The sequence below is a fragment of the Poeciliopsis prolifica genome, unplaced genomic scaffold, assembly GCF_027474105.1.
Source record: "Poeciliopsis prolifica strain line A6 unplaced genomic scaffold, Auburn_PproV2 SCAFFOLD003, whole genome shotgun sequence".
Taxonomy (NCBI): Eukaryota; Metazoa; Chordata; class Actinopteri; order Cyprinodontiformes; family Poeciliidae; genus Poeciliopsis; species Poeciliopsis prolifica.
This window is the reverse complement of record NW_026562378.1, coordinates 18,880,637-18,893,825: the sequence shown is the minus strand read 5'-3', so window position 1 is coordinate 18,893,825 and position 13,189 is coordinate 18,880,637. Positions and strand designations below refer to the sequence as shown.

Below are 13,189 nucleotides of genomic sequence, written 5' to 3'. Positions count from 1 at the left end.
TCAATGACACATTCATGCCAAGTGATACTGGCCATCTCTTTGTGAATGAACAAACCAGCAAAGTATTATTTCCATTTCTGCAATATTTTATACATTTGTGAGATTTAGTAAATTAGAATATGTCATCTTCTTTTGTAAGCAAATAAAAGATATGTCATGTCTTTGATTTGTATGAGTAAATCAAAGACACGACATATCCTTCTAAAGGAGTTTATTTCCATAAATAGCAATTTCAAAAGAGGAGGAACTTTGCCTCAAAGGGAAGTCATGGTAGGTTTTTAAGTGGAAATGCAGCCCATAACAAGCTTCAGCCAATATATTTTTGAAAATTAAAATAGTGTATCTCCACAGAAAGCTCTAAAATGAGTTTCTAATCAGAGTGAAATGTCTTAATTCATTACAGTGGTCTTGCACAGTTAGATAACGTTCTGCACAGCTTGTGCTAACCAATCATGCTTTGAGCAACAAATGAAAACATTCAGTCAGTGAGAGACAGACAGTTAAAGAGATTTTAATGTGCTTGTTCAAACAGTATATTTTATGCATATCCAGCACAGCATTTCTCATACATATAACTCTCTTATATCCATGGGTTGAAATGTAGAGCTGAGAGAATGATTAACAGTCAGTCTACCATAACATTATGTCTGCCACACAGTGATGGCACAGCACAGCTGCCTGAGAGGCTCAGTCTGTACTCAGAGGGAATAATACCCATTCGGGCTGTTTTTAACTGCAGAAAGTAATAACACTGAGAAACATAGATCTAAAAACAATAAAGTCTGCTGGGGATGAGTACATTATTTACAGAAAAGAAAACATAAAAACGAAGATTAACAAATACAAAGTTGGAAAATATATCAGAGAAATCCACCATTTCCTGTACATTCCATAGCTTTGATTATACATTTATTTAAATCCACAATTCACTCCAGTTCAGAGGGGTAAACAACCCTTGTTTCTTCATCATAATGGGTATCATTTCCATATTCATCCTTTTACTCATCACTGAGATCATGAACATTGTCTTTTTCCTCCTCCTCGCTCGAGTCCAATGTATTCATCCAAAATAAGGACGCTCACTTTGGAAGTTGTAGTCCGGACACACTTTTTGAACTAACTTGTAATCGTTGCTTAAAAAAGAGATGAAGATGCAGATCACCTTGAAGGGTTTGCCACAGAGCCAGGCAGAATGAGACTGAGTGTGCTCCGTGAAGCAGGTCTTAGACGGATCATACTGGCAGGGTTTGGATTTCTTTGACCTGTCGGTTTTCTCGTACTCCTCCCGACAGTTGAAGGTCTTCCCCTCTTTGGGGTCAATGGTGGCCTGTTGTGTTTCCTGGATCTGGACGTCCTGCTGGGTATAGGGGTGCAGATGATGCTGCGGTAGAACTTCAAACTCTACCACTTTTGACGGCGGCACAATGCTCACTGACACATTCCCAAGGCTGGACGAGTTGTGGCGGAAGTAAACGGTGAATGTACCATTGACGTGATCAACAATCTTCCCCGTCACCAACAGGCTGAACTTCACGGTCTTAACGGTGAAATAGAAGTCTCCCCAGCCGAAGATCTTCTTGGTCTTCATGTTCGTCTTTAATGATGGCTTGCGCTTCGAGCGGTAGCCAGTCTGATCCAGTAACAAGGACTGGTTCCGGCCTGAGTCATAGGGATTGAAGAACGTGTAGGTGGGTGGCTTGGACTTCAGGGGTGTCTGGTCAATGGATGTGGAAAATGTGCGTGTTTGGTGTGGAGGCTTGACATAAGGAAGACTCGTCATTACTGAGCCAACAGGGCCCAACTCTGAGAAGTCCACTTGCTTCTCCAACCCTTGGACCTGAAAAGACAAAAGAAAACGGAAAACTATTTATTAATATGCAGATCCCTCTTGAAATTAATATTTTTTTACATACTCTCCTACACAACAACAAAAATACAAAGAATTAACATTTCTAATGTGTTACTTTTCAATTAACTGAGTTTGAAGGAATTAGGACTGTTGTAGCGTCATCAGGAGCGCTGGAAGAAAGAGCAAAAAGTTTAGAGAATGTGAAAAAATGTGGCCAGTGGTGACTTTTGAATGGGTCTCATTATGTGCAGCTGTTGGATTAATTCCTCTATTATTCTCCGAATTCAAAGGGGGAGGCAGCATCCTTTGTCCAAAACAAATGACTCCAACAGGAGACTGGTAATCTTGAACATTGATTAGATGTTGGTTCTGATTTTGCAAACTGGGATTTCTATGACTGGTGTTCAACATATTGATCGCAGACAAACCCAACTTGAAAGGAAAAGGGAAATGCTTTGAAAAAGTATTTTGTTTTCATAGACAACTGTCTAAAACCGACATAATGCAGATGAGATCAAATTTCAGCCCAACAAGAAATATAAACATCCTTTCTCTCATTTTTGTAAAAAACACAAAATAAAAAACTTATTGAATTAGTGTCGCAATATTGTTACATTTCTGGGCTTGTAATTATGGGGGACCAAGCAAAGTCCTGCCCATAACATTCATGTTGAATGTGCCATGTCTGAACTTTTCATTATGACATTATTGCATTCCTTCATTTCAACATGCATCGATCATCACAAAACAAATGATCAGAATACAAATTTACCCCAGAAACAATAACTGTTTTTGCCATATCCGTTTAGATATGGCAAAATCTAAAGGTCATAAATATTAAACCATTAACTCCAGAATCTATCTGAGGTGAAAAAGGGAGTGAAGCATTTGTGCAAAAATAATTTTTAAGACTTTTAAATAAGTTATGTTCTCAGGCATTAAGAACAGCCATAGAGGGATAATTAACAGATTTTGCCATTGTGATTCAAAAGTATGCACTTTATGTTCCTTTAAGGCATTTCTCTCAGACTTGTATAGCAAATATGTGTGTCTGTCTCAAACTTCTTCTGAAATATTGTGACATTACCACAAGTTCGTAGCTCAAAGAGTGGGTTTTAAATCCCACCAGAGTCATTTCTCCTATTTTAAGATGCTGAAAGTGTAAACATACTGATGTCTACATTCGTAAAATCCCTTTGAGATCTGTTACAGTTCAAATCTAATGACGAGTCTGACTCTTAGTAACTTATAACGTGTAGTGGCTATGACAGAATCGTTACTGTAGCTTATATAATGAAAATGACAGCTTTTAATTTACAATTTGAACCTCTCTCTCTCACAGAGTCCCTCAGCAAGCTTCAGCTAACCTTGCTGCATTGAAATGATCTATCTCCTTAGCATCTGCTGACACTGATGTTCCAGTTTTGACCTCCACAGTGGAAATGTTCACAAAAATGTTCAGGGTAAAAGAAAGATCCAGGAAGAAAGGTTTGAGGATATAAACATTTCAGGTCTTATAGTCAAACCAGATGTTAATAAAGTGACAATAATTACTCTTAATGTAATTATTTCTAACATTATGTCATACTTTTATTTGTTAATTACTCCATCTGTTGAGATGCGATAATTCCAACCCTCTTTGTCCCTGTAACAACCAGTGAACTCTGGATAACAATAAAAAGAAGCTGCAACTAGTGCTTGTTTAATCTTATTTTGTATACATAATACATGCAACCAAAAATAAACCATGTATGATATTTTTGGTGTTTCCATTTTCATTGAACTCAGAATTTCTTTCATTGGAAAATGCTTCTGGGGTCACTCTTTTTTCCATTCTTTTTTTATCTCACACAAGTTTTATCTCCTCGGGCATTGTCGTTAGATCTCTCCACATTTCATCTGCTCAATTCAAGTAAACAAAACCGTCTATTTTTGCTAACACACTTTAATTTTGTTGTCAGAGTTGTTCGGCAGAGCAAAACAACTCTGCGTAAGGTAATAGTTGTGGGTCTTTGTTCAGACAGCTTTCTGCCTTTAATCCACAGCCTGGGTGGTTATTCGCAGAGCTGATTGACTGGAAATCTCGGTCTGCTCTCTTTTATGTCTCATCAATCACAACCATGCCACTGCCACCCATACACACAAACACAGAACTAATACACACACAGTGCAGCATTTGCACATATGCAGACTTCTAGCTCGAAGCTGTCATGAAGTGACAGCAAGAATTATTACAACTATTGAGAGGGGTTACGTGCTCCTCCCCTGAGGATCCTTTTGGATTGAGTTACAAACTATTTTTTAGCTGATAAACAACCACTTTCTGAGACAAAAACAGCGTTTCAAGTCGAAAGGACTGCATCTTTGTGTGCACTCATGCAAGGACAGTTTCTGTCTTCCATCACTCCTATCCAGGGCACACTAACCATCAGACTTGTGCTAGTCTCATTTCCATCAATCACTGACCCTAATAGCAGTCACATATTGCGACTCATTGAAGTAAAAGTACAGCACTCAATACAGGTCCTAATCTATTCAGTCATTCAATTAAACTCTCTATTTCTGCTTCCCAGTCATTAACATGGCTGCAGAGCAGATTTCTAAGTAGATTGATTGGAAGGAAAATAACAGAAAGTTTATTGACCGCTGGAGGAATGAATTACCAACCAAGAAAGGTTTTGATAAATGACAAGTGACTGGAATAATGTCTTACTGCAGATTTTCAACACACCCTTATTCCCTTTTGTGCCATGACGGAAAGCGCATGCAGAGGTCTTGCAATTTTTAAGCCGGCGAATGTGCGACGTGAGCCGACTTTGGCATTGACAGGTAGGAATAAGCCTCGGCTGACGACAGGAAAAACATCAGAATATATACAGCAACAAACAGTGTGCACAGTGCATGCAATATGGGGACTTCATGTGAACGCGCTGTCAGCAGTGCTGTCAGCTAGCTCCATGTGTTGCCATCTGTCAGGCTAAAACTCTGCTGGTGCAGTCCTCCTAATCATTTCTCCGGTGTATGGCGCAGAGCTCGAAGTAGCATAATCATCATAATCCTTAACATCTTCAGGAGCAACATCGCAACGTGAAGTGCAACCTAACCTTCAGGGTCAACTGAATGGAGCTGGAAAAGAAAATGATTTCATGATCAGGTCTGAGGTTGACGTAAGTCTGACTGAAGATGGAGAATGAGAGTGTTCACGGTCAGCAACTTTAACAAACATTGACACGAAGGCAGGGGAAGGAAGGATGGAGATGGAGGGCAGATGAGTGTGGAAGAAGGGCCTCTTCATTTGTGGCACGGAAGTAATAAAATGTCAGCAGAGACTAAACAGATGGACTTTCCATTAGCATAAATATGAAATATTTTGTGGCTGACAGTAAATCCATTTAAAGGGTGAGGGTTTGTTAGAAGAAATATCTGATATTTTCTCTTGACAGAAAAATCTATAAATTATGGACTTTTTGAGACAGGGAATGTTTGCTGTAAGGTCATATCAGGCTGTTGCATCCAGGAAAGGGTTTGGAAATGAAGCCCGGTGCTTTTCTTTACCTTCAGGTGCCAATCAGTTCCATTACAATAACTTGAAGAGTGGTACCCAGAGGGGTACTGTTGGCATGATAAAGGGACAAAAACAGAAAGATCAAACTCAGGCTTATAAGTGGCAGCCAAAAATAAAAAGTGATATTCAAAGGTCCGGTGAAACATCAGGAAATTTTATATTTTGTTGAATTTAAGGTTAGAAATACGCAGAGGAAGAGAGACATAAACCCTACATTATGTCCAAAAGTTTCAAAATTTTACAATATGACAACTTTTGATGAAGTTTTTCTCAGGAGTTATAATCAATGCTGGATTTTAGATCCTCAATTTAACCTTGCCATTGCAGGGTTAAATGTTATCTATGGGAAGAACTCTATAAGTTGATTTTAAAACTTTCTGGCAGCAAAACAATTAAAAAATAATAAGATTAATGAATAAACGTTTCTGACCAGGGCATAAAGTCATATTACATTGTGTTGAACAGAAATGATATGCAAAATGTAACTACAAATTCTAATTAACTTAAGTTATCCAGTTCTTACCATGATTTCTCTAAAGATGTTAAGTTCATGCCACAAGTTACACATTTAAAAGAATTATTACATGTTGCTACCAACTTTTGCAGAAATTTTGAGCAAAGAATCACAAAAGGCATTTATGTAGGTGAGCATAGAGGTGGGTTATGGCATGCAAAAAGTTAACATTTTGTCTGAGAGCATTAGAGAAGGGATCAATGGTTGGATAACTGGGTCAAATTATCAACAAAACTGCAGTTCTTTGAGATGTTCTACAGTGGTGAGTTTCTCTAAGTATTGATTCAAGGAAGGAACATCACTGCCTCTCAAAAGAAGCAAGGTTATCTGATAGACATAGGGAGTGTAGTTCAATTCAACTACGGGGAGAAGTTTATGGCTTTTCTGCTTTATAGAATTGTATAAGAATTCCCAATACACACACATACACACACACCCCCACACACACACATACACACACACACACACACACATATATATATATGTGTTATATGTATATTGGTAATTTGTTATTATGTGTAACTACAGCAATCAGACACAGTTGATTAACATCCCCAAAACTGAATAATACCACAACTGGAACCACAAATCCCAGTAGAGTTGGAAAGGAGGCAGCATGGACACAGAGCAGAAGCAGAGGAGAGAGAGAGAAGGAGGAGGCTCAAACCATCTCTTCCATCAGTCATGATAGAACAGTGTCAGGTTGTTAGCTAACAAGTTGGATGGACCCCAAGCCCTGACATGAACTCAGATAATGTGTTCTACTGAGGCATGGCTGCATGATCACATCCATTGAAGAGAAGCAGGAAAAGGAAATATTGTCAATAAAAAATGCTGTCATCTAGGACATGTTACTGTGAAGTGTCATCTCTGCAAACTACATACTGAACTCTTAGCAGTAAGTTTCTGTTCATATTTTTTTTCCAAGTAGTACAGCATGCTTCTGCAGGTCATACTTTTTAGGTTAGGTCTTGAGTTTAGAGGTTTGCTGTAAGATACTGACAGTATTTTATAAGTCTGTTGACAAAACTATAATCTGTACTGCCATCATCTTTGAGATAGCAACATCTGAACCAGGAGCTCAAAAGGCTTGACTACCTAATGAAGAAGGGTGGTTCTGTACTGGGGTCTACTGTGGAACCTTGGTAGTTATAACTTGAAGAAAGACTCTTCATAAAATCAGGAACTTGGTAGACAACCCTGAGCATCCTCTTTATAATCTCAGACAACATCACTGTCTTGTGTCGGGATTCTTCAAAGTTGATGTGATACTGACCGCTACAGGAGGTCCTTTCTGCCGACAGCCATCAGCATCTACAACTCTTTGAAGAAAATGATGAGTTACAAGAACATTTAATTTCCCTGTGGGATTCTTAAAATAATGAATTTTAATTTATTTAACTGCAAAAATAACCAAGCATAGGAACATGAACGTTGAAAACTGGAAAAACATTACCTGGTGTGATGAATCACTTTCCTTTACTTTACATGAATGACTGGGTGTATGAGACATGCAAGCCAACAGCAGAAGTGTGATCCTTTGTGCAATGTTTTGTCAGAAATCCCTGGGTCGAGCCTTTAATGTAAGTACTGATTAGACACATATATCTACAGTGCATAGGTATTGTTGCAGACTATCTACAATGTGTATATATTTAAAAAAAAATAGTATTTCCAGAAGACAGTGACCTTCTTCAGGTGAATAATACACTGCAGTATAAAGATTGAGGAAGCACAATAATGAGTTAGAAGTTTTGGCTTGGCTTTCAAATTGATCTAGATTTCAATTTCTTATCCGTGCATGGAACTACACTAATAACTCCAATCCATAGACGACCCAACACACAATTTACAGACTCTAAGGATTCACTATTATCATCTTAGTGCCCCATACTACAACGTACCTTGAAGGATCTTGTGTTGTCAATGGAGCATTTCAATAGGAGACTATAGAACTTAAAATATGCAAAATCAAATTTTGCTCATAAGTGAAGCTCCTGTAAAGCTGTGGTTACCTGGCTGCTGTAACGTGGACCATTCTGATGTTTGTAACTTTGGTCTTTGATCAACATGTATATAAACATAGCTGAGTCTGGTTTGTTCTGGAATTATATATTAAACTCACAGTGCTTTTACAGCCACAGCTGTATGAGATTTAGTCCTGAGTGTCAAAAATTAACATTCTTGCAAACAAAAAAACCCAAATGAGGACAAAAGAAAGATGAAAATGAACATAGTTTCTAAAAGATTAAGATCTGCCAAAATTTAGTCTTTAAATTCACATATACTTTCAATCTTGAATTTAGAGCATTCAACATTTCAGAATTTTTCTGAGTAATCTAAATATTAATCTTGTTCTTATTAAGTGTGACATTGCACAAGGCTGCACAAATGGCATCAGCAAAACCATCAGAAAAAGACAAATTGATTATTATGAGTCCCTTGTGATGGAAGTCTGCAGAACTCCTCTCAGAGCGATTCTTTTACACATGTTTAACACAGCATTAGTTTGAATATTGCTGTTTGGTCAGATCCTGGAGGAAACAGCAGCAGAAGGTGATATAAGTATGGTGGCAGACTTATACATATGTATGATGCAGGCAACTCAATAACAGCAGTATCATAAAAGGAACAATCAGATTACTGAGCTTGGGAGATAGAAGGATATAGTGAAGAAAATGTTATTAGTGAAGAAGAGAGCGGAGAAGAGGGGAGGGTAAGGAGATCTTGTACATTTTCTTGGAAAGGAGAACATGAATCATCTTATAACTTCATTTGTAGCTTCATATGAGCAAAAAGCATACTTAGTTGCTGCCTAGATGGAAGGCCTTTAACTTACTTGGAAGTACATGTAAGAATAAAATGTCTGTTCAATAAGGAGACTGCAGGAACAGCAAAGATAGTTAGACCAAAGTAACAAGACTCACCTTACTGAAAATATAGAGACTGGTTTAGAGAGAGAAATATATTCTTGCTGATTAAATAAGGTCAAATGAGCTTCACAATTGACTGCTGAAAGCTGATCTCACACATATCACCACAGTTAAGGTTTCTTTTTATCATTAACAATGCTTTGGATCAATGGTTAACACCGCTGCCTTTCCTCTCACTACTTTCATGCTCTATTTATCGGCTATCTGATCCCCCATCCGCAGTTTGCTCAATCTTCCATTCATCTATAACTTCCACACATGATGGCAAAAATATTCAGAGGAAATGACCAAGCTGGCTCTCCTGCCCACATCCTAGTCCCAACCCCAGCAAGGACTGATGTGAAGATGAGAGCTGATGTCTCCAAGCTTTCTCTGAGCCCTTCTCCGTAGTTTAATTGGAATTTTATTGGTGACAATCAATTCATTTCTACCCCTGCTCCCGGGTGCATTGATCCGCTGTCACACAGGCGAGTCAAATGTACAACTCCACGCCCACCACACTACAAACCACAGGTTCTAATTTTACAGATTGTTTTTCTGTTCCAAGAGCGTTACCAAACTTTAAGAATCAGAAGCTGCTGAGTGAGAAAATGTGTGGAAACAGGAAAGAAATTTGCGTGGAAGAAAATTCTGTTATGAATTATTTTTTTGGATTAAGAAGATTAAGAATGTGTTGCTTATATAATGGTCTTGTTGCAATTTAATGCCAAAAAATCATTGACATTTTGAATGGTTAGAATTTAACATCTTGCCGAGGTTCTCAAAATGTAATGATGAGCACAAGTTTCCCACTGTGGAAAAATATGAAACCAAAAGTTCTGATTTCAGTATCATTTAAAGCAAAAATACAAGATAAAAACTAATAAAAGTCAAGTTAAAGTTAAGAGCGATGGATGGGGAGGCACGGAGTTGCGTAACTCAACAGTGCACAAAACAAGAGAAAACTTACTTTTGACATGTTGTGTACCACATTAGAAGGATTATAAACAGTATCCTTAAGTTTGTACCACAATTTTTTTCGGGTATGCAAAATGAGGTATTAATTTGTTCCCTAAGTCAGGTTATTTCATATTCACTCTGACGTCCAAAAGCTTAAGTCTTTTATAATTCCTTTACAAGATACTAACAACAGTTGGCTAACTTTTCATATTCTTTTTGAACCAATGTCCTATACTCATTTTTGGATCCTACCATGTTCAAGACTAACTGTATTTGCAGTTCCTGCACAGATATCTCTGTATCTGCACAGTGCTCCTACAGACAAGCTATACAGTTTGGTGCACTGAAACTGCCTAAAGCAACCGTCACTGATCCGTTTTATTGGAAGAATCTGGGCCTTTGGCCACTGCAAATTGCTTCTGGATTTTTGACTTCTTCATTCTGTTCAGTGGAGCAAGACCTGAAATCTCCTCCAGGGGATTTGGGTCTTTTTTCTTCTTGTAGAGTAACATTTACTAGGTGAATTCACATATACATCAGGTGGTTTTAGAAAATGTCTCTCTTGTCATATTTTGCTGTTTTGCTTTCTAGAAAGCAAATTGAGACTCTAAAAATGTGAGACCATTAGGACTTCATATTTAATTATTTCTGCTGTCAAAGCAACATATTTACTATTGATTGTCAAATGACAAAATATTCACTTATGTAAATTACTAACAATATTTGTAATTTACATAAATTGTAAATTTTGTACTATAATTTCTTCTATTCTGTCCTTTTCAAAAATATGTTGGAAAAGCCAGAAGTAACAAATTCTCTCCAGCAATTGGCTGGACTTAGCTTTGATTCTGAGTAGACATCTTAAATCACTCCATGAATGAAGCAGATCCCAGTGGGCTACCACCGCAGACATAACTCAGCACAGTCTTTACCCATTGATTGTTGTGCGATTATCACTACAGTCCTTTCAGTTAAGTGTAAAGTGATGATACATACTATTAATGACCGGACAAAACACAAATATTCATACACACAGCAGACCAAAGGTTATTTCTGACTGTAGCTAAATCAAAGAAGCATTTCTTTAAAGACATTTTAACTTCATTTGATCTCCTCTTGGACTTAGAGATTTCTCAAAAAAACCCACCAGCACTGCAGTTTTTGTTTGTAAATTCTTTGTGGTAATATAAAAATGGAGAATCTGTATGCTATTGTTCAAAACATATAATTTATGACAACAAATTTTCATAAAATACCATCTCTTAAAACTCATTAGTTGAAGTCATTAGTGCATACTGTATTGGGGTAAATATTTTTAAGTGCACCATATGTTTTTATAGAGGATATTTTCAGCAGTGACTTTAATGCCTTAGTTATGACTTTAATGCCTTAGTTATCAGTTCAATGAAAAATGTATGACGCTGATATGATATTTGTTTTGGTTTATTTTGTTAAAAGGATTAAAATTGGCAAATGATTAAAACAATTTTCTGATTATTGTTTCATCCATCTTGCTGCAAGCTGTAATTTCTTTGAAAAACATTGTTAAAATATCATTTCAAATTATTGTTGCAAATTTTGTATCTCCTACCGTATAGTTTTATGAGCAAATGTGTCATAGTAGGCCTTATATCTACATTTTGATCCAGCATATTTTGGCAGAAAAAAAAAGAATGCTAACTTGTATTGTTTAAACCATTTATTTTAAAGTTCTTTCACAATAAGTCTGATCTATCACTAAACAGAGCAGTAACTTCACTCTGTTTACGAAATAAAGAAATAACAGGAAACTTTGCAAACTTTTAACACTCCTCTTAAAAAGAAAAAAAAAACTGGAGTGCTAAAATTAAATTTAATTACAAAAAGCACAATAAAGCCAGGAGGAAAATAGATAAACCAGACCTGTGGGGGAAAAACAGAGTAAGGGAAAGAAGCAGAAAAAAAGCATAAAGGAGAGAGGCAAGAAGGCAAGGAGAAAAAAAAGGCAGTAAAAGCGATTTCGCAGTCCAGTGGCGTCTCTGGATTATCATGAAAATGAAAGCTACTGAGTCAGGGAGTATCAGAGAGCAAGGAAATGGAGCCCAGGCAGATAACACAGCAAGAGAGAAAAAGAAAACGAATAAAAGAATAAAAGTCCAAAGGGGGGGAAAAGAGAAAAGAGAGGTGTGTAAGACAATATGAGGCGAAAGTGCAAAGAAAGAGAAAAAAGGTAAAAAGACAATATATATACGACACACAGTGAGATTATGAGTGCAATAATACAAAAATGAGAATCACTTCAGCCCAAAGAGAATAATCAGAGGTTTCTTGAGAAGTAATATCTCTAATATTGTTTCAAGAAGACCTGTTCAGTTCTGAAATAATTTTAGTTAGGCTGAAGTTCTTTTTTGAATTTAGGAGAAAACATAAGTTTTCTCACGAGAGAAACTTTCTCTTTTTAAGTTTTTATAAGAAAGAAACAAAAGAAGAAACGATTGTGTAAAGGCAAAGAAAAATAGCTAATCCAAGAGGGAAAATATATACATTCTAGTTCAAGTGCAATATGCAATATAATTTCAGAAAGAGAAAAGTTGAGAAATCCCATTGTATCCATTAAAACTAATGCTTTTGAATCAACTGTCTTTTTACTCTTTGGCTTGTTTGTTTAGTCAACAAATGATATGAAGATGTTTAAAGCACACCATCATGATGCATCATGTCTCTCTCCTTTTTTTAGACATGTTGAAAAACTGAAAAAGTACATTCGAATGTAAAATGTGACTCTACCACAATGAGACTGCACCTTTTAGTGTATAAAAGTCAACATATATGGTTACACCATCATATTTATAAACTTTACCACACATTTCCAACTGGATTTAAATTTAAACTTTGACCCTTTCCAACACTCACATAAGCCATAATGCTGCATAAAAAATAAACATTCTGGCTGAATGCTAAAAGTTGCTGTCAGTCTAAAAGGTTAACCTCAAGTCTTTTGCAGCTTCCAGTAGGTTTTTCTTTAGGATTGTCCTGATTTTAGCTTCACCCCTCTTACCAGATTCCCTGCTGATTGATCTGGGTGGCTTTATTTGGCCTCTGATAATGAAGTAAAGAACCCGAGTGTTATTTTTTAGCAGGATATGTCAGTTTAGTCTTTCATACTTTCAATGGGCTCGATTTGACGCTGAAGTGTCCTCTAGTTTAAGATTTGGTCCACTTCTGGATGAGTCAGCCATCTGTAGAAGGACTTCAAAACATCAAGTGTAATTTTTGATCCTCTTGTCCACTTAAAAGCAACCATGTCATTAGGGTTGCATCAGAAAACAAATATCCAGATATGTTTTGCATTCTAAGGTAGAAATAGTATTTATTTTATTTTTCTTTTTTATTTATGGCTTTTGCAGATT

At 36.8% G+C, this 13,189-nt stretch overlaps 1 protein-coding gene across 1 annotated transcript in view; it reads right to left on the bottom strand.

Moving 5' to 3' along the window:
- Positions 1 to 515: 515 nt before the first annotated feature.
- LOC129358137 (neurexophilin-2) overlaps positions 516 to 13,189 on the bottom strand; it is a 50,178-nt gene continuing 37,504 nt past the window's right edge. The window contains exon 2 of the mRNA XM_055026987.1: positions 516 to 1,837. Within this exon, the coding sequence (XP_054882962.1) occupies positions 1,061 to 1,837 (777 nt within the window). The 3' untranslated portion in view covers positions 516 to 1,060. The remainder of the gene's footprint in view (positions 1,838 to 13,189) is intronic.